This window comes from Prionailurus bengalensis, chromosome A2 (assembly GCF_016509475.1).
Source record: "Prionailurus bengalensis isolate Pbe53 chromosome A2, Fcat_Pben_1.1_paternal_pri, whole genome shotgun sequence".
In the NCBI taxonomy this organism is placed as follows: domain Eukaryota; kingdom Metazoa; phylum Chordata; class Mammalia; order Carnivora; family Felidae; genus Prionailurus; species Prionailurus bengalensis.
The window spans coordinates 152048606-152073067 of NC_057348.1; the positions used below are offsets into that span (position 1 = coordinate 152048606).

Below are 24462 nucleotides of genomic sequence, written 5' to 3' on the forward strand. Positions count from 1 at the left end.
AATAGGTGTTTTAGATATCCCCAAATAACTTGCCAGTTGTACAAAATTCTTTAAGCACACGTTGGGTAGAGTGATGCTAAACTCTCACCGAGTACATTCAGTTATTTGAGGAGCACCTCGGGTTATATAATGATGAAAAGCAGATACTTATCTGCTCATGTACAAAGGTTGAAGAAAATAAGCATGGGGCACTCTAAAAAAAGCGTCTTGCCTTTGAGACTACCATTTTAATTATTTAAATATTCATTCTTTTCCTATAGAAATAAAAAGATGAAATCTGGAGGAAGCGGCAAATTCTATTCCTCTTGTTTCCAGAACACTTCATGCCTATCTCCATACAGCACTTAGCAGAGGGAACCATAATAATCGGTTTGTGTAATACTTCCCCTTTGAATATAAGCTCTTCAAGGCAATAATAATTGTGAATTTAGTTCTACATCTTCAGTGCCTACGTGTGTATGAGTGTGTGTATATATACATATACTGTATATACAGTTTCTATCTACAAGGTGCTCAATATTTATTTGCTCAATAAATGAATGACTAACTAAATGGCCCTGCCTGTTTCTTAGAATCCCAAGTAATCAGACCAGATACATCACAGTTCAATGTTTGATAACATTATCTCTTGTTAGAGACAGAAATATACTGCCCATCGTAAAAATCCAGTCGCCCAGCTTAACTGATCAGGTGACAGATACCTGCCTAGACACAGATGACTGGATTGAATGTCTGCCTTGAGGTGGTTCACTACACTGTTTCCCCCTTGTCTTAGCCCTGTGGCAAGATATTCTATTTTTGCCTGTGTGACCTTTATCTTAGTTCTTTCAGATTTAGGATTTGGAGATACTAAGAAAAAGTGCATTTCTTGCAGTCAGTTTGAGGGGTTTCACATAAACCAAAGTAAATAAATGAACTAAAAAAATATTCTTTTTTTTAGTTCATTTATTTATTTTGAGAGAGAGTGTGTGTGCAAGTGGGCGAGGGGTAGAGAGAGAAAGGGAGAGAACCCAATGTGGGGTTGACCCCACCAATCGTGAGTTCATGACCTGAGCCAAAATCGAGGGTGCTCAACCGACTAAGCCACCCAGTGCCCCGAGAAGAGATTATTCTTATTCAGAAATTAAATTCCTCCCAAGTCCTTTACCTGTTTTACCTTAACCTGTCTGACTCAGGTTAAGTCTGTCCTTCTCAAAAAATAACTTGTTGAGAATATACTAGAGTTTTCATTCAGTGCTTTTTTTTTTCTTTTTTCTTTTTTCTTTTTTTTTTCTTTTTGAAGTATCATAGATCCTGGAGTCGGGAAAAGTCTTCCTTAGGACTGAGATTTTGTTTGCTAAAATTTCAGTTAAATTCTTTCCTTACAAATCTGCCAAAATGAAAAATAGCCTTGTCACTAGTTGTGGTGGTATAATTAATGATAAGAGCAAAAGTATTTCCAGGATCATGTTATTTTAAGTAGAGCTTTCTTAGACACTGAAAACATTTTTTGAACTTAAAGACAAATTCATTGCAGTTCAAGAAATAATAATGTGGTCAACCACCTCTCACTAATTTATCTCAAAATTGGTTCTTAAAGATTGTTTTTGACTATGTTCATAGGTTTTGAAGACCCTATATGTGTTGTACATACTTGTTTGTAATTATAGTCTCTCCTAAGGGACCTGTGTATAAGTGGACAACACACACACACACACACACACACACACACACACACACACACACCTTCTTTAAAAATGTATAAGGTGTTTCTTAATGGAATTATAATATAAATGTAACCAGTTCCAGTAATAATAAAAATCTAGTTCATTCTATTTGTCCATTCCATCTCACTCTCCCTGAAGTAGGAGGGAGGTTGATGGATCTTAGAAACCAAAGTTAAAACTACGAGACAACTCTAAGGAGATCCCGGGGGGTGGGTCATTTGGAGGGTGGAGGGGAGAGGGTCACCTTGAGCAGGTGCAGACTGGGTGTCCCTGAGGAAGAATGAGCTGAGAAAACATATAGTTACATTCCTTCCAGTTTCCCATATTTATTATTTTTAAAGTCAGTCTTCTCAGAATTTTGTCTCTTCTCTGCCTTTTTAAAGAATCGATATTATAACATTTTAGTCTTGGTTAATCATTTCTTTGTTTCATTCTCCTTGTCATTCATTTTTGTCTTTATTATTATTCTTCCCCCTTGTTTCTTTGTTTTCTATTCTGGGATTCAGTTTATCAAACTGAATGCTTTATTTGTATGAATCATTTTTTCCTTCGATAAGTGAATTTAGAGTCACAAATCACTCTGTGACTAAGGCTTTAGTTGTTTCTGCAAACTCTTGATAGTATTTTCAGTTCTAAGCATTTAAAATTTCCCTTTTGATTTATTTATATGGTGGGTTTTTTAATATTGTGAACACGATGTTAAATTTGGACTTTTCCTAGCTCTGAGCTGACTGGGGCTTCAAAACTGAAAGCAACAGATGTCAGTTGTACCCAAAATATTACAATAATTCCTCAGGACTTTTTTTACATACTTATTTTTAAGATTCCTCATGGAAACATCAAGCCAAGCTGAAACTGCATATACACATACACCCTGCCACACAGGACACATGCTGCAGGATATTCACTGCATTGTTTAAATAATAAAATATTAGAAATCACTACCAAAGTGGAGAAATAAGTTATGGGATATTCATGATGCAGTATTCTATATTAAATAAAGTTAATCAAAAACCACATGTATCAATATGAACAAAGTTTAAAAATAGGACATTGAATGAAATGGCAAGTGTGAAAAGTGTATGCATTGTAAAATACAGGTAATGAAAAGTGAAAAGATAATACAAACAAAGAAGTCCATAAAACAATATATGCCTTGATGCTACTGTATATTGTTTGTGGGCTGAAAGACCTAATGAAAATAATAACATACAACAACATAACATTTCAGGCTCTTTGGCACATGAGTACCTTTCATATAATTTTTATACTTATTTAGATTGAGGCAAATGTAATATATATTTAATTATTTTTTAAATGTAAGTCTGTCATTTTTTAAAATTGCAATCTTTTTTAAAAGCAATAAAACAGGGGCACCTGGGTGGCTCAGTCGGTTAAGCATCTGACCTTGGCTCAGGTCAGGATCTCACCGCTCACAAATTCGAGCCCCATGTTGAGCTCTGTGCTGACAGCTCAGAGTCTGAAACCTGCATCCAATTCTGTGTTTCTGTCTCTCCCTGCCCCTCCCCTGCTTGTGCTCTGTTTCTCTCTCTCTCAAAAAGAAATTAATAAACATTTAAAAAAAATTTTTAAAGAATCTCCTTATATTAAATAAATAAATAAATAAATAAATAAATAAATGCAATAAAATTGCTTTAAAATTCATTCTCAACCATATTTACTTCTGGGTTAATTTGAGCTAAATACATATAATAATATAAATATATATATAATAATACATATAAAGTGAAAACTCTAAAAAGGGAGACTATTTGCCTATGTATATTTGCATATGTAGAGACCAAAATAAACTTTTCTTGGGCCACGGGGCTCTGGGCGCAATGCCTCTGCACCAGCCCTTGGGGAAGACAGTATAGTATGGTCAGAAAAAGCATGAAGTCAGAAGTCTAACCAACCTGACTTAAACCACAATTTCCATTCAATTTCCACACTCAAAGGCCTGAGCCACCCAGGTGCCCCACCAAGATGAATCTTTTAATCTCCTTAAGCCTCAGTTTACTTATCTGTTAAGCAATGGCAAGATGTAAAAGGCATTAGAAGAACTAAAGACAGGGGTCCCCAGGTGACTCGGTCCTTGAGCATCTGACTCCTGATTTGGGCTCAGGTCATGATCTCAGGGTTCGTGAGCTAGAACCCCGCATTGGGCTCTACACTGACAACATAGAGCCTGCTTGGGATTCTCTCTCTACCTCTGTCTGCCCCTCCCCAACACTCTCTCTCTCTGTCTTTCAAAATAAATAACTAAACTTTTAAAAAAAAGAATTGAAGATAATTTTGCTGTGGCACAAAGCAAGAGGAAGACATTCTATCAATACCAACTGTTACTAACATGGTATATAATATCTATGTATTATATAATTGAATTATTCTGTAACTGCAATTATACTTCTTTGCATCAGAGATGCTCTATGAAGGAAATAAAGAGATGTTCTTCCTAAGGAATTAATGGACATAAGAATAACAAAAAATTTAAAGAATGAATAGGCAAAATCGGGTAAGGTACAGGATTTACCTTTTTTTAGTGATTTAAAACAACCATTTTTGTTATGCTCCTATATTCTCTGAGTCAGAGATGCACAGGGAACCCAGGAGTGATAACTTGTGTCTGCTCCATGTCTGGAGGTTCAGTCAGACAGACTCAAAGGCTAGGGGTGAGTGTTTGAATATGGCTTTGCTTTCCGGGTGATTCGGCAGAAAAAAAAAAAATTTACAGTTAGCTGCTCTCGTGCATTGGAGAGCTCAGGCCACATAAACGACCAGAACAAATGGCAGCAGCCAAGTGAAGATCAATAAAAAAATTAAGAGAAATCTCTGAAAGGATACTATAACCCAAATAACGAATAAGAGTTGACTTTTGTACAGGGCTTTAAGAACTTGGCTATTATATAAAGTGGTACGTTTATTTTTGATTTGGGAAGAACATTTACTACCTTAGGAACAATCACTTCACATATCGAGATACATAGTTTAATATATTCCATATAGAAAAATCAGGGTATAGGAAACCAGAGTGAGAGTGAGTATATACTCTACTTTTTTGGAAACAGCCTGTATATAAGAACAACTACGATATTCATCTGGTTTGTCGAGGCATAGTTTCTATTTCTGTGGCTAAATAACCTCTAATTTTCAAATAAATCTGCCTGCAGCTACATGGCCACGTTTTTCACCATCAATGGATAGCTGACTCATTGTGGTTCGCAAGCCTCAATTCCATATAAAAAAGAAATGGAAAAATACGATGAGTTGTAAGCAATTAAAATGCGATCAAAACCTAACTATATGGTTTGATTAAAAAGGAAAATCAGTAATGATTCATGTTTTCCTTTCTGCTCTTCACACAACAAAAGAGGTAGTACAGAGAAGCAATGAAAACGGAGTCGCCTTTTGCCCCTGGGATGTCTGAGTAGAACCTTCACCAGTGAAGTAATTAGTTCCAGATTTCTCACTTTTTTCCCCCTGTGTCATACCAAAATGGTTGGGGTCTTCCTTCAGAAACAATCCCTCTTCACTGACCCCTAGGCTTCTAAGAATCTTACTCTCTTTACTTGGTAAAAATGTTTGTAAGACTACATGGTAACACGGCCATTCTCCCTATTCAATTAGGATCTTGGATAGGATTGGAAACCGGCCTAATCATGAATTGCAGCAAATTCGCATAACCCGTGAGGTGGGATGAATGTCCTGAGGCGTGAAAGACTGTGTCCATTAATCTCTTCCTGCAAGGAGGTAAGGCAGGGAGAAAAGGCTCCCCAGACATAAATGTGCCAACACTGTCGCAAAACTCCAACAGTCACCCTCCTTTCTGGCCGTGATGAGACCCCAGAAGAAAGCACACCTACCACTCTCATCTATGAACAAATGCTGCATCGTTTGCCCAGAGACTCTGAAACCACAACCTTGAGCAGCTCCACGCTGGCCAACACAACCACCTGGCTATGCTACACAGAGCACACCTCCAGAGGCTCAGGACTGGAGACAAACGAATGGCGTCATCACAGCAAGTGGAACCGTTTACACAAATGAAGAACGTATACACCACTTCCAATCTGCTCATGATCTCTCTCATGCATGTCTTCGTGACGTGCAAACACAGGAACACCTAGTACACCCCGGACTGCAGTAAAGCAAACACTGGTGAGGTTCAGAGTACTTATAGACACAAGTGCCAGGTCTCAGTGTGGCTCAGGAGCTACAGAAACGGGAAGCGAAGCTCCATCGGGAGCTTGGTGGTGGGACAAGTCAGCAAAGTGACTAAAGGTGGGAGCACAGGTTGGCACAGGGGACAGGAGAAGCACCAAGGAAAAGAGAACCATTGCCACTGTTGAGACAGCCAGTAATCCCTCCCAGCCATCACAGGGGCGCGCAGGGAAAGAAAGGAGAGCCCTTACTGTAGCACGCGGGAGTGGCTGAGGTCCCTCAAATCTGAGTCTTCATAATGCGGAGTTATCATTCCCAGCCCGCTGTCGCTCAGCATGCGTTTCCGAAGGGCAGGGTTCCACCAGTCTGCCACTCTGGGGGGAAGAAGGGCACCAGGCATTTAGGCACTCAAACTCAAACTCAGCCACAGGATTCGCTCTGCTCTTCCTCAAGAGGATTCTCCTCTCAACAGGAGATGGGAGAGGCCTCTTGATTGGGTATTTACTAGTTACTTCTTCACATCTATTATTTCATTTTCTCAACCGTCTTAAACTATTCTGTATGTTTCTGCCCTCTTTACAAATGAGAAAATTGCATTTCAAGAATAAGGAATTTTAAATGTGACGTCAAGGAAGAAAAAATAGAGCCTGATGTAGAAATGCAAATTAGGAAAGAACAAAGCCCACCCTGTTTCATTGGTTTCCTGTCCTAGTTCATTTCCGGAGGGGCAACACTGATTCAACTTCTGGTGGATTTTCAGGCTCCTTTGTTTTTGGAGGTAAGGCTAACAGAGAGGCCCAGCCGAGGACTAAGCCATTTCTTTCGGCCGTTATCTGACATTGAGAGAATGACTGAGAAGGCCAAGACCGGGGTGGGCATGGCAGAATTGGTTCCCTCTACCAGACTGAAGACTGTGGCCTAGATCAGGACGGGTGGATGAGAGGACACGTAGACTGTAGTGCCCACTGCTACTGCACAAGGACCCAGCATCTCCTCACTCACTTTCCCCACAGCTGACAGGCTGGATTTACAGTATAGGCACCGTGGAGATGGGCATCTCTAGCCCCTTGGGGGACACCCAGGGACATGTATCTGATACCATTGGCTCTGGCTTCCTAACACGGCTGTACACCTGCCCTCTCCTGCCACTTCTGTCTTCTCTTGACTTGATACATCCCACTGGTATCAGCTGCCCCTGGCAGAGTGGACGATACTCAGAAATAACAGCAACGGTCAAATGAATTAGTGCAGAGGAGTAACTTGCCTGCTTATTAAGCATCTTGTGTGTGTGTGTGTGTGTGTGTGTGTGTACACAACATGCAAATGCTATTTGAGTGCATGTGTGTGTGCTTTCCAGGGAAATTCTTATTTTAACTATTTGGCCTCCATGTACCAGCACGTTGTTGAAGTTCATTCTTTGCAAGGGCAGAGATTTTTCAAATTTTTACTTCTGCTCTGTTGTTTCCTATGTGCTTACACTAGTACTGGCACATAAAGAGCTCTATAAATAAATATTTTGGAATTGCTGAAGTACGCTAGAAATATTAACAATATCTTGGTGGTTCCATGTATGCACGTTAGCAATAAAACCTGTGACCGAATCTCAATTTTGCCATTTATTTTCTGTGCAATACTGGCAAAGTTACAAAAACCCTCTAAGCCTCAATTTTGTTATCTAAGGGTTTAGGATAATAATAGTACCAGATCTGCAGGGCACTGTGGCATGACGGTGATGATGACGATTATTTCAATAACATCATATTTAATGAGCGTCTACCAAGTTTCAAGAACCATCCTCAATACTTCACATGTATCAACTTATTTAATTTTCAAACAATTCTATGAGCAGGTTTTATTTCCATTTTACAGATCAGGAAATAAGCACAGAGTCCTTCTGATGATTAGGTCACTATAAAGTGGTGGTAGGGATTTAAGAAAGGCATTGAGGACAGCATGTGGCTCATAGTAAGTGCCTCATGTATCATAGCTATTGTTATACAATTGATAGGCCTCAGGCTGCCTGGATATAGCCCAAAAAAGGGGGGAGGAGGAAGAGGCAGAGGAGCAAAATAACCGTCAAACCACCTGCGCCCGTTTTCATTTGGATCATACAAGCATTATAGATGTACGCACACAAATGCAAATACTAGTATTTCATAGTTTGGTAAAAAGTGTGCGTGTGGTGAATAAAGAAGGCTCAAACGTGGTGCAAATTGTGGTGGGCAAGGGTAGTTCTACACAGCTATGCATAATACAGACCAGCCATGGAACACTCTAATGAAACCCAACAAGAAAACCTCTATTTTAAAATAGTTTGAGGTCATTAGACATGTCAGGTGCAAAGCCAAGTCAGACACGGATGCCACCCTGTGGCCAGCCTCCCCTCACCACCACATCGCCAAAGAAGCAGCACACTCACCCTGAGGCTTGCTCCACCACCAGGTCAGGCATTCCGGGAGGTGTCCCTGCCTGCTGTGACAATACCATATCGGGGTCCAGAATAAAAATCTCATCTTGGGAAATCTCCATCACAAAGTGCAAATGTTCCTTAGGCAAGAAAAAAGAAGTCTGTCAGATGATGGACAGGACACTCAAACCTGACATCTGAAAAGTAACAGAACAAAGCATTCTTGGTCTTGAGGATATAATGGAAGTCTATGACATATCAAACGACCACACTGTGTTTTCAGAGGTCCAATCAGCGGACATCCGTCCCTGAAGCAACACTGTAGCAAGAGGCTGGTGAGGGGAAGAGCTGAATCCCTCTTGGTTTGGGGTTCCTACTTGACCAGGATCCTGTCAGGTACCACCAAGGATGGTCTTGCCTCTTCTTCCCAAATATCATCAAAGAAGCAACACCCCACATGCAGCTTGGTCCAGCATGAGTTGTGCAATAAGCTGAACCTGGATCCCCAGGACCTGGCCAGAGCCAAGTGGCATGATTAACAACTGACTGTATCACTGGATTCCATACCGTATTTTCTTCTTCTTCTTCTATTTTTTCAGGAGAATTTGGACAGTGGGAACACTTATTATCATTGGGCACAAGGATTTTTTTGTCTCATTATGGAACTCTGGGAATTGATGAGCTCCAAGTAGGTAGCATGAACATACACTTGAGGTGTCAAGCTTGCTAACTAAAATAAATTTAAAATGCCATAAAATTGGGCTAGGAAGTAGTAAAAGTAGCTGTGTGAGAGAAAATTTGGAGTGCAGGCTGGTGATAGTATCTACAAGCCTAGTTATTTACTGTACTCATTCGCAAGGTCAAGCAACATCATCTTGAGTCCACAAATCACAAAAAGTGTGAAGACAAATAAAAGGCTCATAGCTCAGTCCATGAGTACCATTCCAGGATTTGTAAATGTTTTAGTGTTTACATTATAAAAAATTCTAAGATTAGCCACCAATAAAGTATATTTATGTGGGAGTTTTTCGCTTTCACAGATAGGCTCAAGAAAGCTTACCTGAGATCTGTCTATTCGGTAAAAGCGATCAGCAGAAGTTGCTAGAAAAAAAAAAAACGTACACAGCATTCAGAGTCCTGTGACCTGGCATCAGATGTACAACCTTCTCTGCCATTACGCCACTCAAAAGCTTTATATTCCAACCATGCCGGACCACCAGCCAGTTCCTAAATCTATTTAGAAAAACAGGATTTCCATGTCTCTGCTACTGCTATGCCCTTCCCCCGTTCCGTATCCTCCCCTCTTCCCCCACCGCTAATCTTACTTGTCTCTTAAGGACCAACTTCTGTGCTGCCTCCTCTGTGAAACATTCCTCAATCCCATCCTCCCTACCCCAGACAGAATTCTTTGTTCCTGCCTTTATGCATATTTACATTGTGTTTATACTTCTTACAGAAACTATCTATCTTCACAAATAACTATGAGATATCTGCCTCTTTAAAGGTCTGTGTTTCATTGACTTTTTTATGTCTCCAGACATTAGCACAAGACCTTAAACAGAGCTGAGAGTTGGTACGTATTTATTAAGTAAATGAAGTTAGGGGGGAAAAATGTTCAGTAGCCAGACTTTCCAAGGAAGCGGTTCTCATTTTGAAAAAAATCTTGAAGGTGCTGAGCCAGGGACCACATCTGGTATTAAAGGATTCATTTCACTTCAAGACCGAGTCCCCTAAGCCATGTCTAAAGAAAGCCAAAACAGTAAAAATAATTATTTAACCACTCCTAAAAGAGACTGGGCTGCATCTGTGGTTTGAGGGAAAAACTTGCAAACTTCGGGTTTCTAGAAACTATTCTGATTATTCTTAATACTCCGAAGAATTATGTTCCTCCTCACCGAAATCTATCTAACAGATTCTATATATTATAAATAGATTTTCTACAAAGTACATAGTACTCAAGGGAATAACTCAAAATGCAAATAACCATTCAAAAATCATAAATATTTAATGAGTAGCTTCCCTCCAAAGGAAATGAGCTAAGAAACAAGATAATCATGGTTGCTGCCCCTTAAAAGCAACAGGGGAGTAAAATCTATCTGAGAAAGACTTGCTTTACTTTGTTCTTTGTAACCATGAATGCGATCACTTTTTAAAGGATTTTTATCTATGGAATTTAACTAATATCTGGGTTAACACTACCACCCACACTTGTAATTTCATCTAAGAATGTATACGGAATAGACTGGATATAGAACAATTCACAGACATTTTCAAAATTTTCTCAAATATAAGTTGTTTGTAGATTCAGGAAAAACAAATGATTGTGCTTCTCATCACAAGGGAATAAAGGAGCTGGAGGAGAAGTAGTAGAAATTATCTTCAGAGGCAGCTGACAAGCTATTAATGAAAACCTATGTCATGCTTCACACGGGTTAGATCACTCACACACCCTGTCACACTCTTGTCCACATTTATATCCTCTCTGATGCATATACAGATCAACTAAAGAAATGTCTACAGTGAAAAACACATGCCCACACAGACAAGAGAGATACTGGGTAGTAGATACGCTGTAAGCAGGAAGTGTATGGTTATACGGGTAACTGGACAGAAAAGCAGGGTTAAGCAGCATCTAGGGAGTAAGTGATGCTTGCGATGTAAAGTGGACCCATTAACTGATCGGAAAATAACGAAAATATTATGCATTCAATAGGTCATGCTCAGAGGCACAGATCTGAATGCAACAGAGAGTTTCTACATTTTTGTAAAAATGTATACATCTTACTGAAATGATGGCTAATGAAAATATATGGAAGTTCCACCATAAGCAAACAACAGAGGAATTAGTACCTATGTACTAGATCCATCTACTGGTCTGAATTTAAGATAAGCATTCAACATGTTTTTGGAAAAAGGCGGGGGAGGGGGGCGCACTGAGAGGGAAATTTGGTGCTGTGAAGTTCAGCCCAAGCTCACCAATTTTCTTTGAGAAAAATGACTTCAGGAAAGTGTGTGGCAACACATCGTTTGGGATGCAAATGCCAACCCTGTAGGGCCACGTGAAGGGTTTCTGAATAATCCCTTGGAAAACTAGGGCCCATCCACTCCATCTATCAACGCATTGTCCTGCTGCTTCCACCATCCCACCACTCCATGAAATATAGAAACACTCACCATCTAGAAAGCACCACCGCGGGGAAAGTCTCTGGGCTGAGAGCGCCCTGGGAAAGGAGGTTTCGTGGTCCTGGAAAGAGACACATATATCCTCCTGACTCCATATGAATAACCTGAGGGATTTAACCACTGTATCATATCAACTACTTGTAGGAGTGAGCATCCTGTCCTAAACCAAATACTGGTGAGAGACCAAATCATATTTTTACTAGAAAGAGAGGCTCTGCTTTGAAATAAATTACTTCAATAGAACCTTTAAAACAACTCTCACATTAAACATCCAGGAAGGGGCACCTGGGTGGCTCAGTCGGTTAAGCATCCGACTTCAGCTCAGGTCATGATCTCACGGTTCGTGGGTTCGAGCCCCGCGTCAGGCTCTGTGCTAGCAGCTTGGAGCCTGGAGCCTGCTTTGGATTCTGTGTGTGTCTCTCTCTCTGCCTCTCCCCCACTCGTGTTCTGTCTCTGTCTCTCAAAAATAAACATCAAAACCATTTTAAAAACCATGCAAGAAGTTTTCAACTGTTCTGTTAAGCATCCGTAAGTGATATAACTGGGGACATTTACCTCCTTTAGGGAATTTCCTTCCCTTTGTGAAACTGAGGAACTAGCGGCAGCTGGCTGCCATTTACACTTGGGTTACGCGTGTAACAAAATGGGAAAGAATTGAGCCTCATCTCCTGGTGAGAATGGACTTATAGCATCTAAGAAACACAAGAGGCCATCCATATGCAGTATTGAATCTCCTTGTAACTAGAGTAGCATCTATAACACAGGACAATTTGTCTGCATGAAAGCAGAGAAAATCAATGCATATGTTGAGGCCATTATTACCTCAGCCTTATCCCACTGAACTTGCAGAGTAGTGGACAAGGAGGAAAAAAGTTTTACCAGGCTGGCTGATGACAATATCATCTGTCCAACACTGACTTAGCCAACGACATACTCATCCACCTTGGCATTCTCTAGCTTTCTCGCTTTCTCAGATGCCTGGTCCTCCCTCCCTCTCATGTGTGATCTCAAGGCCATCTGAGAACCATATTCTTCCCTCTAGGCTTAGACAAAAAGATTTTTTTCCTGTTCAAAGCTAACCACTTCATCTACTCTCCAGATTACCTTCTTTCCTTTCGAACTTAGTTCTGTATTCTTAATGAAACCTTCTCCGCTACCTAGAAATTCACTAACTTTTCTGCTTTCAATGGTTCCCCCCAAAACAAATTCCCTTAAATGATCCTGTTATAGCTTTTGAAAATTAATCTTTCCTTCCTTGCCCTGCCAAACTCCTGACTCAGGCTTTTAGTAACTCCTGCCTCCAGCTACCTCTTAACCATTTTGGCCCAATCTCTAGAAGGCTAGCTTCTGATGAGACATTCTTTGAAAGCTGCCCTTCCAAGAGATCACCAGGGCTAGCATCTTTCCTGATTTAATACTACTGTCAGTTCCCAAGCTTCTGAATATCTCTGAAGCTTTTATTTCTTACAAGGAATTAAGGCCACATCACAGAGGAACAGACTAGGGAACTGGCAGATTGAAAGCAGAAGGGATTATCTCTTTATGATTCCAAACTTTCAAACACTAAAAATCTCCCCTAAGAGAAACTCTTGTCAATGATAATTTAAAAATAAAAAGCACATTCTAGTTTACAATACATGATTTGGAGCATTCTATCCCTGGCTCATCATGAAATTGAAATCACTGACAGAAATAGGACAAATGAGGAGGGAGGCTAGATCTCTGTGGAGAAGGCATTGGGAGTTTGACCCACATTAGGATTTGAGATGCTCCAATATAGGGAGCATCCCTGGGGTGCAGATGATCTGGGTGTGGATGATCTGGTGTGCACTGAGCGGGGCAGGAGAAGGAAATGGGGATAATGTAAGAGGGACAATAAGAGAACCAATCGGAGGTTGCACTGATTTCCTTGGGGTTTTGACCAACAGTCCCTGAGGCCTCACTTGATCCTCAGGCAAAGCCTGTACTTGGATCAGCGGTTCTCCAAGTGTGAACTGTGGAACAGCAGCAGCCACTGGAAACCTGTTAGAAATACAAATTCCCTGGCACCACCTAGAGTTACAGAAACTCTGGGAGTGGAAGCCAGCAATCTTTCAGGTGAAACTGATACACACTAAAGGTTTAAAAGCACAGGATTAACCAGAGGGATCCATTTTATTATTAGAAACCTTGGGTATATGGAATTTTTAATATGAATGGATTCTGCAAATTAAATTAATAACTTGATAAAGAAAACACTGGTCTCAGGTGTAATACCAAAATTTATATGTATGTATATAGAATTGATACAGCTATGGATACAGCTATAAATATATATGGATATGGATATATATACGGAGCTGTGGATACAGAGATATTGATCTCTTTTCTGAACTGGCTTTGCTGATTGCCCCAAATGAAATCTTGACACGTGCTCAGTACCTATTTGTGCGACAATTGTGTGTATCATTTTGAGAATTACATTTTGACACATGTGATATATTGCTTGACAGAAACTTAAAGTTCTTAATATATTTTTATAGAACATGTAAGGTTACCAACATGTCAGTTTGGTGTGACATGTAATGAGCCAAGAAATTTAAATGTGGCTTGAAATATTTAGTGACAACTATGAAAGCTACTAGGCAAAGATATTAAACAGAAGCATGGCTGTTTTCGCTAGAGATAAACATGGCTTAGACACCAAAGACAGTTTCTGAAACTGGATGTCAAATGTGCTTGCTACAGGGAGAGCAACACACACACACACACACACACACACACACACACACACAGTCCCATTTCCCTCGGGAAAAAATGTACTCTGAAAGAACACAGAAATGCTGGATTTATCATGTTAAAAACCTAAAGATGGATAGTGTTATTGCTGGAGTATTCCAACTGGAGAATATTGTATATTATTTAGTCTAGGTTAATAAAATGCAGACTGATATATTGCCTCAGCCACGTGACCAGCTTCCCACACGAAGGTGAAGCAATATGGGTATAGCTGTGCACCTTTTTAGGTAGGAATGTCTGTGTGTTGGGAGTTTTATACAGGTGCTTGACTATTTATTTGTCTAATTAAATGTCTAATGTATTTTCTGTTCATTTCTTTTCTCTATGCCTTGATTCACAAGCATTTGCTACAACTCAAATCCCTTAAGGAAGTGTCATTTAAAGAGAATGTTACCAGTTTGCCCTCTGAAAACACATTGGCTGCCAGAGGACAGAGATCTTTCAAATATTTTAAATAGGTTCAAATGGCTCTTCAAGTAAATTCAACAATCCTTAACTCCCTGAAATTTTATGCTAAATTCAGTGTGTCTGTGTGTATGTGCATTTTTCACTGCTTTCTACAGATTATCAAAGTGACCTGGAATCCCAAAATCTCACGGAAAAAAATGTCATTGAACAATAATGGGATACTTTCCTGGTCACCTGCATATTAAACAGCAGCCTTTCTTAGAAGGTGGTTAGAGGAGTGCAGGAAAGCCCTGACTTCTCTGACATAGCTCCCCTGAACTAGGTTTGCATCCTCTCCCTCCTTTTATAAAGCTCTTTCAACCTTGTTCGAAAAAAAAAAATCGTGAGCTCTTAAAGAGACGATTATTAATATAATGAGGTCCTATGTTAAAAGGCATTTGAATTCCAAAGTAAAAATGCAATTACTATCTAACTCATTCTGGGAAGGATTTATCATGCAATGCAATTAAACTCTTATTTCAAAATTTAACATGTCAAAAAGATACATAAAAGCCATCAAGTCTCAACAAAAATTTCCCCCTGGATCTAATGTAGTCCACATGTATAGATACATACAGATGAAAGGTCTCACTTGCATCACAACCCTAAAAGTTGGAAATTACTTGAAATCAGTGTTAAAATGATGTTTCGATGTGGCAGATTGAACAAAATTAAAGCACACCCACCAAATATACCAATAATCTATAAAATAAGGAAAAAAGAAATCCAGCCACTCAGCATAACTGAGCACTAGGACATCTAAAAGACCGGAGGGAAAACAGCAGGTAAAGAGCAGGCTAGGGACAGGAAATCTGGTGGTGGCTGAGGTTGTTGTATTCCACTCGAGTTGAAAAACTGAGCAAAAAGCTACTTTTAATGAGAAGTCTGCTTTGGGAAACTGATCTTGTGTGTACGTATGTGTTCTGATACGAGTTTGTTTATTTGTGGACACTGAAATTTAATTTATGTTCATTTGTATGAATCATAAAATATTCTTTCGGGTTTTTCCAGGCATTTAAATGTCTAAAAGCCATTCTTAATTCACAGGCTACAAAAGAAAAACAGGCAGCAGCCTGGATTTGGTACTTGAGGGGTAGTTTTTCAGACCTGGGGTTTCCATCATTACAAGACTGTTGTGTGATTACATTACATTTAGATTTAATGGAAACTGTCTTCCCCAACAGGTCCATTTTTATCTGACCTTGTGAATTATGTCAATTATGTCAAAATTTTGTAAGTGGAACTCAGGAGGGAGAGGTACCTTGAGTAAGGAAACTCCTTATATTGAATCTCATCCTAGAGATTCTTAGGATTCTTAGATCTCTAGACTACTCTAGAGGTTGAGTAGTCTCAATCCCTAGACTACTAGGGATTTTTCACTAGCCACCCTTGAGTAATAAAATCCTAAAGACAGCAGTAAAGATAATCACACTATAAATTCTTAATATCGAAAAGTTAAGTCAACAGGCATAGTGGTGGGGTGGAAAACTCATTTTTGTAGGATGACATCATCAGACTAAGAAATGAGACAACGAAAGTGTTTCTGCCCTTGAGGTGTTTAGGAAAGGTAGATGTAAGATTGAGAAGCAATTAATAGTATAATCAATGGCCCAGGATCCAGCCTCAAATAGCAAGCCCAGAGGCAGTGGAATTCTGGTGGCCAAGAGCACCAGCCTGTGCACATGACAATCCCAGACTTTACCGCCTACTAACTATGAGATTTCCTATCTATTTATTCTGTACCTTGGATACCTCACTTGTAAAATGGCTACCCGAGTATATACTGTAAAGAGTTCTTCTAAGAAACAGATGAAAGGATATGTAAAATGCTTAACCCACTGGCCGGCACATGTTGATAGGCTGATATTATTATGCTACAGAAGTAGTATTGGGGCAGCTGGGACTTTTTTTTTTTTAACCTAAACACCATTCTGACCTTTAATCACCTTTGGGGCTCATGGAACACAAACCACATCTCAGACCAGATCATTCAGATGACGCTACACCAGCACAAAATTGTTTTATCCATAAATGTATTTGTGCTCGGAATGTGGATTTTCAAGAACAGAAATCGAACAGATTTGTATGAGAAGACACGCAAAAAAGAATGACATCAAACGGGGGCTGAAATCATGCTATTTTGGTTTGCTGCTTGCAGGGCTTTTATTTATCAGCGACCCAGCACCTCTTTTCACAGTATTAGAAGCTATAAATTGTCTTAAATACACAGTATCGTCTTTAACCCTGAATGCCTTCTGTCACCAACAGCAATATTTTTCAGAACACTTCTCTTTACCGCCCTTTCCCCATTCAATAGTAACTGTGTCTGATATTCACTTAGTTTCACCAAAATTGTTATCTTTTCATTCACTGATTTGGACTGTCAGGGGTCACACGGCTCTATATTACTCTTATCCCTTTGATCACTCTTATCCCTATTTGATTTTTTCAGTTTTTATTTATTAAAGCTAATGAAGTGCAAGGCATGTGATGTGAGGGCCACAAAGATGAACAAAGCATGGATTGTGTCTCCCGAGGGTGTCCACTGCCCTGAGAAGCAGCCTGGATGCCCCAAGTCACCTTCTCATTTCAATTTTTGGAGTAGCTGTATGTCTGCATTGGCAGATTCCAACACCTTTTTTTTCAAGACACGGCTATTTTAATTGTGATTTTATTTCCTAGATACTGTCAAAAGCCACTGATTTTGGGAAGCGGATTTTGAGTTGGCTGCCCAAAGAACTGGAGCCTGGTAATAAAGATCGCAGGGGATATTAACAGGGAAAGCAAATGGAAGACTCAGCTCACATTTGAGAAGGCCCTTTCCTTTCGGGTCTGAAATGTGGGGCTAACAGTCTTTGGCCCTAGGTAGCCATACGCTGATATACAGCTAAGACGTGCTGAGAGGCACAGTCCCGAATCATACGGGCCACTCACACGGGGCCATGATGTCAAACAGAGCAGAATGGTGTTGGCTCTTGCTGTCCTTCAATCCTTCCTGCTACTTGAAGCCCTCCACCTCCTGCCCCTGCCCTGACTCATCGCCCGTCGTCTGCCACTAAAGGGTATGAAACAATAATCTCAACCGTCAACTACTCAGTGAGTAACCATTTGGTGACTGGTAAACTTTCCTTCCTTTCCTCCTTTTTACAATATGTTCTTTTTTCACTTCGGAGAGTTTTACATCAACATAACTCTACTTCTGTATTCCTTGGTGGCTCTGTACTGAATAAAACCTAGACCACCAGTCTTTTTATGTTGTTGTATCTACTTAATAGTCTATATTTGGCAACATTTCCCCTTAGAAGTATATATGTATGGGAGAGATTATATCAAATTCACAGAACCATCCTCTTGGTGTTAGGGTTACCTGGCCACTTCCACAGAGTTCATTTAGGAATATTAGGCTACTGTCTCATTCGGTAGGCTGATTTTAAGCCATGTTCTTGGGGCACGTCCCGTGTGTCATTAAGAAGGTTGTATGATCTAGCCCCTGTCCACTTCTAGCATCTAGCCCCACTACTCTTTTTTTTTTAATTTTTTTTAATGTTTATTTATGTTTGAGAGAGAGAGACAGAACGTGAGCGGGGGAGGGCAGAGAGAGAGGGAGACACAGAATCCGAAGCAGGCTCCAGGCTCTGGGCTGTCAGCACAGAGCCCGACACGGGGCTCAAGCTCATGAACCGTGAGATCATGATCTGAGACGAAGTCAGAGGCTTACCCAACTTAGCCACCCAGACGCCCCTATCCCCACTACTCTTCCTGAACTTCCTCTCCATTACCTAAAAGTGAGCTATAAATGAGCGGTAGCTCTGAGAATTTAAGTAAACTCTCAGAATTACCCAGCTATTTAGTGGTGCAATTCAAACACAGGCCTCTTGTACTTCAAAGCTCATGGTCTTATATACTTAGTTTTATGGCTTTTAGAGGAATTACTGGGGGTTTTGAGGGGTGGGTGGAATTTATGCAGGTCAAGTTTGAGAGAAGTTGTTTTTTGACTCGGCTCAAGCAAAAACATGAAGAAATTTGAAATGATCAAATGGTTCCTTTGACTATGGCACTGAAGGATTTTTCATAGTTTCAGCCTTCATTAACTGTCAAACTAATCTGTATTTCTTATCAGAGTTCACTGCCTGGTAACTCAGAATTTTTCCTCTCTCAAATTCTCTGGTCACATTGCTTGGGCACTTTCCATCCCCACGTTTCCATGTGCTTAAGAATCCCACCTAAATATGGCAATCAATGAGTACAGTGAACCACAATCCAGAGAGGAGAAACTGAAACAAAATTCATGTAAGTAACATTATGATTACATAGTGTAAGAGAAGTTTGCTGTAAGAGTTACCTGGTTGCAATTCTCAACTCCATAGGAATGCCCAATATTAACAGGTTGTTTAGCATGTGACATGATTATCACTTCTGTTACAACTTTATTTTCAAATCTGCACAACTATGCTTACGGCAATTTTGTTTAGAAAAACAATGGCAAAAACTGTATATAACCTAAATTTCTATCCAGAGAGACAGTGTTAATACATACCATGGAATAGAGTAGTAGTTTTAAAAACTGAGTTAGAGCTTCAGTTATTAGCAAAGCATAATCTCCACGGTATATTACTGTTAAAAATAAGTACAAAGAAGGCAAGTCCATTTTTATCAAAAAGAGAAAAACCAAATATGTATCCAGGTATGCCTGTGTTTGTATAAACTTGCAGAAAGGTACCAAAAGGTGCACACTAGAAAGGTGTGGTCCTAAGGTCTACTTTGAGTGGAGATTTAAAAACCAAAGAGAAGTCTAGAATTATACATAATCAGAAAATTAAGATAAGCCAAGATCATAAAATCTGTCAGACTTCACTACTCAAGTAGCTAATGGAAGTCAAAGAGGAATACCTTGAGGACATTAGTATCAAAGACCAATGCCTATGTGGATGGATTAAAATTGGAGCAGGAATAAAGAGATGATTATTGACAAATAATTCACAGTAACTTAAAGCCAGGGTCCATAAACTTCTTCCTACGCTGACATTCTTCACTACTGACGGACCACATTCGTGACTAGGTGACCACGATTCAGATAATTCCTACATCTTGTCTATCTACATCCCTTTCTCTCCTACTCAAAAAAAAAAAAAAAAAGAAAGAAAGAAAGAAGGAGAGAGAATCAAAATACAAGTGATAGTATGGAGGTAATACTGAATTTGAAATAATTTTGTTTGAAATTAACTGGTATCGCTAACACGTTGCGGGGGGTGTACCTCATATCACGTCAACAGTGTGAGGCCTGTTGACACACAGGTAGAGCAGGTGGCCCTGGCATTAGGGAATGCTGAATTTAGGGGCGGCAGGAGGGTGGCCAACGGTGCAGTGCAGACTATAAGTCAGACTGGAGCTGAAAAGGGGAAGTGAGAAAAACAAAACAGCCCCTCACAGGAGGGCGAATATTGGCCCCCAGAGCAGACCTGGGCTTCATGGACCCTCTAGGGTGAACACGGCAACATCCACGTCACTAAACAAGAGTGGCCGGGAAGATGTTGGCTTTGTGAATGCTGCGCACGAAAATAAATGTAAAGAGACTCAATTTCTGATAGAAGCAAGAACGAGCTTAAAAACATGCACCTTTCGAAAGCAATCTGGCTATAGACAGTTAAGAAATCCAATTGTGTGAATGTAGCAACACTGCACGGGAGATTCACATGATGAACCTGACAATGCCACCGATGCTTCTGGTGCTAATTCAGGGCTTCTAGTCTCTTCAGTCCTCTCAAACGACATCATCAAATCTTCGATTCATCAAAGAGATAAGATACTTGCTCATTTTATGTTCTGGTATTTTCTTCATATAAATGGTGTGACGTAGAGGAATATGACTGTCCTTGTCTTGTAACGCAGGCTGCATCGTGTAGCCCTGGACATCCCACGCTCCTCTCTACTTTAAGTGTAATAATCTCCTAAAATTGCATGCTCCTTCAATGAATAATATTAACAGATTCATTTCAAAACAATCCCTGATAATATGAATTTTTTAAATGTATGCTAATGGCAAACCAGTTTCTCATGCTAAAAATACAGCCATGTGCACAAAAGCAAACCTGTTATTTCTCATACATATATATTTTTGAAAGTCAACTGGCATCAATTACATGTAATTGATAAGGAAATTATCTGAACCACTATTTGGCACGCATATGGCAAACTTGCCCTTAATTTATATTCAATTACTCATAGCTGATGCACGCATAATTTAATGAAGGCACAGCAGCCCCGTTACACACTCCAGTAGTTAATTCAATTAAGCAGTATTCACCTAGCATCTAACTATACTTTCCCTGTGAAGGAATGTTTTTTTCCTTTCATACAACTTAGGGAAGATGGAAGAGGCAAAGAGGCAAACCAGAAGTCCCTTTGGGCTGGGAATCCTTGCTTTATTCAATAATGTCCAGTCAATAACCACTTTACTTTTACATTGATCATCTTCTGGCCCAACCCATCTATTCATTTTTTTTTTCTCCATTCATCACCAAGTTGCATAAACATCTCTCTTCATCCTTGGTGAACAGATCCATGAGGGATGGTTACAAACACATGTTTAAACATCTCCATCCAACTATAATCCCAATTAATAGACTTGCTACTATTATTTTTATCTTTCAAAACTCTTTGTCTTCAGGGCGCCTGGGTGGCTCAGTCGGTTATGCACCTGACTCTTGATTTAAGTGCAGGTCATGATCTCATGGTTCACGGGTTAGAGCCCCGCTTTGGGCTCTGTGCTGACAGCGCAGAGCATTCTCTCTATTCCTGTCTCTCCACCTCTCCCCTACTCATGCTCTCTCTCTCTCTCAAAATAAATTTTTTAAAAATTAAAAAATAAGCGACCCTTCCTCCTCAAACCTACTTTACTATAGCTCCTACAGCAGCAGAAATAGAAATGGGATGCCCATTTCCAAAAGTAGCTTTGAAAAATGAAGAAATAATGATGGTAGTAGAAGATGAAAATGAGAAATATTCAAACATTTTTATGAGCCCTTCCGTGTGAGAAAGTCCTCTATCCACAACAACTACTGTGTGCATGTGTCATTAGCAGTATTGCCTTCACTTGCAACAGACCTGGCCCCAGGCAAGTCTTATTTTAATTCTTCATTTGATCCATCGCTGACAGCTTTGATCTAGCTTGAAGGAACAATACTAAGTTCCTAGCTAGCCCCTGTCCTTCTCTAAGACAAGATAAATTAATTCCCAGGATGACTCCTTTAAACTTGTTTTAACCCATCCATTGAAAGACTTCTAAAATCCAGAAAACAAATTAAGGAGAAAGAGGCTTCAGAGAAAGGAGAGAGATGAATAAGGATAGTCAATATGAAGAGAGGAGAAACAGATCAAGTATTTGTGGGCGAAGGCTGTCTGTCTAGGATAGCCTCTGATGGCATATATAGATCTATCTCCCAGAAGATCACGTAGTTATGTAAAGTGGGGGAAAAGGATCAGAGGATGAACAAATTGACACAGACTCAGATGTGACCAAGAGTTTTTTCTTATGGAAGTGACAGACATTTCTAAAGGATGAAAGAACTTTCTAAAAATGTTCCATCTATTTTGAAATATTCCAGCCATTCTGGTGTTAGTTTTAAGGAAATTAATTCTTTTAAAAAATATTTTAGATCCTTTTTTAAAATGTTTATTTCTTCTTGAGACAGAGAGGCGGGGTGGGGGGAGGAGAGAGAGAGATTGAGAGAGAGAGCGAGCAGGGGAGGGGCAGAGAGAGAGGAGTCACAGAATCTGAAGCAGGCTCCAGTCTTGGAGCCATTAGCACGGAGCCCCATGCGGGGCTCAAACTCCAGAACTATGAGATCATGACCTGAGCTGAAGTTGGACATTTAACCCACTGAACCACCCAGGTGCCCCTAAGCAAATTAATTCTTAAGAAGAATCACCTGGACGGATTCCTTTTTTGCAGCTGCTTTTGAATCCTATTGTTTTTTTTTTTTGTTTTTTTTTTGTTTTTTTTTTTACAGCTCAAATTGTTAGCTCATAATATTTGGAAGGCACGCTCCTGTGCGGCAACTACATCAGTACCTCATGGAGCACTACCCAGGGGAAATGGGAAACTAAGTGTCTATAAAAAACCCTAACTCTTCCTGGTTCTATTACCCATGGTTCTCTGTTTATTCTTCTCTGCCATATCCACAGATGCCTCTGTTTTCCTGCACTATTTTTTCTCTTCCTGCTCCTTTTTCTTTTCCTCTTCTCATCTAGAACTTACATCTGCCCGTGGTCCCCAGTCATGTCCTGAGAGCCATTAGAATGACTCAGAGCTTCTCAAGGCCCTCACTGTTGACAGTAGGGGGACAGATAATTCCTTGCTGTGTGAACGGGTGTCCTGTGCCTTGTAACGTGTTTAGCAGCATCCCTGGCCTTTCCTCAACAGACTCCAGCAGCACCACCTCTCCTAAATGTGACACACAAAAATGTCCAAATGTCCCATAGAAAGGAGCAAAATCTCCCCCTTGTTGAGAATCGCTGGAACAGTTGCGTCCACTTCTGCTCCTTAGCTTAATGACTTGGGGTTAAAATGGGATATGTGAGGACCAGGGCGGCAGCAGAGAAGGAATTATCTCATAGTCAGGTGGCCTCAAGAGGCATTTCTATCAACTAGGTAGGCAGAGTTCAATTTCTCTCTGACTTCTCCTTTATCTGTGAAGCTCAGGAATATCCTGAATCTGCCAGCACCGTGCATTTTGCTTGTCTAACTTATGAGTTACAGGTTACAAGAGATGCCATTAAGATGGAGGGGCTTTGTATTCGGGCCTCAGAGACAGTGCAGGCAGGGATTTTCAGCAGGCTATAAATATCCAGCACCTTCTTGGATAACCCATAATGCCTTGTTAGGTTAATACAAGGTGTCATTTTTGAGCCTTCGTGCTTTGTTGGCAATTCGCTCTGAATTTAGTAAAAGAAGAAACCAAAGCAATGACATGCTTAAATGGCTAGGAACTGCCACATGCCTCGCTAATAAGGAGACTTGGGCACTCATACGCCTTTCCAAATGCTGTGCTTTCTCTTGAGTTTTTCCTAGCCTTAGAAAACAGCTAAAATGCCAACTGCCCATTAGTGAGCTGATAGGAATTTCTGAAGTTGTTTTTTTTTATTTAACTTACTTGTATTTATTCATTCCGTCACAGTTAATTCTCCAAGTTTATTTAGTGCCATCTCATCCACAAAAAAAGTCCATTTCAAAGCATTTAAGACATTCTGACAGGTCTCTCTCTCTTACATCACCCCCCACACCCCTATACCAAGACAGACTACAGAGTCTGACATGATCAGTTTCTGCATTAGGAAACAAAGATTTAGGGGCGCTCGGGCAGCTTAGTTGGTTAGGCATCCAACCCTTGGTTTCAGCTCAGGTCATGATCTCACGGTTTCATGAGTTCAAGCCCTGCGTTGGGCTCTGGGCTGGCAGCAGCACGGAGCCTGCTTGGGATTCTGTGTCTCCCTCACTCTCTGCCCCTCTCCCGCTCACAGTGTCCCTGTCTCTTTCAAAATAAACTTAAAAAAAAATCTTAAAAAATATCACCTGCCAGTTTAATCATTTCCTGCCAGTTGGTTTGGTCACTTTCTTCTTAACACTAATAGCACCTCAGGGTGCCTGGGTGGCTCAGTTGGTTAAGCATCATAGCGTGCCTTGATTTTGGCTCTGGTTATGATCTCATGGTCATGGGATCGAGCCCTACAAAAAGCTCTGAGCTGATAGCATGGATCCTGCTTGGGATTCTTGCTCTCTGC

At 40.3% G+C, this 24462-nt stretch overlaps 1 protein-coding gene across 3 annotated transcripts in view; it reads right to left on the reverse strand.

Annotated features, from left to right (window-relative positions):
- The window catches only part of DGKI (diacylglycerol kinase iota), a 449833-nt gene that overhangs the window by 72571 nt on the left and 352800 nt on the right, over nucleotides 1-24462 (reverse strand). For all 3 annotated transcript variants that reach the window (XM_043589661.1, XM_043589660.1, XM_043589662.1), the window contains 4 exons: nucleotides 11449-11518; nucleotides 9335-9375; nucleotides 8287-8414; nucleotides 6119-6241 (listed from right to left, as the gene is read on the reverse strand). In XM_043589661.1, the coding sequence (XP_043445596.1) occupies nucleotides 6119-6241; nucleotides 8287-8414; nucleotides 9335-9375; nucleotides 11449-11518 (362 nt within the window). The remainder of the gene's footprint in view (nucleotides 1-6118; nucleotides 6242-8286; nucleotides 8415-9334; nucleotides 9376-11448; nucleotides 11519-24462) is intronic.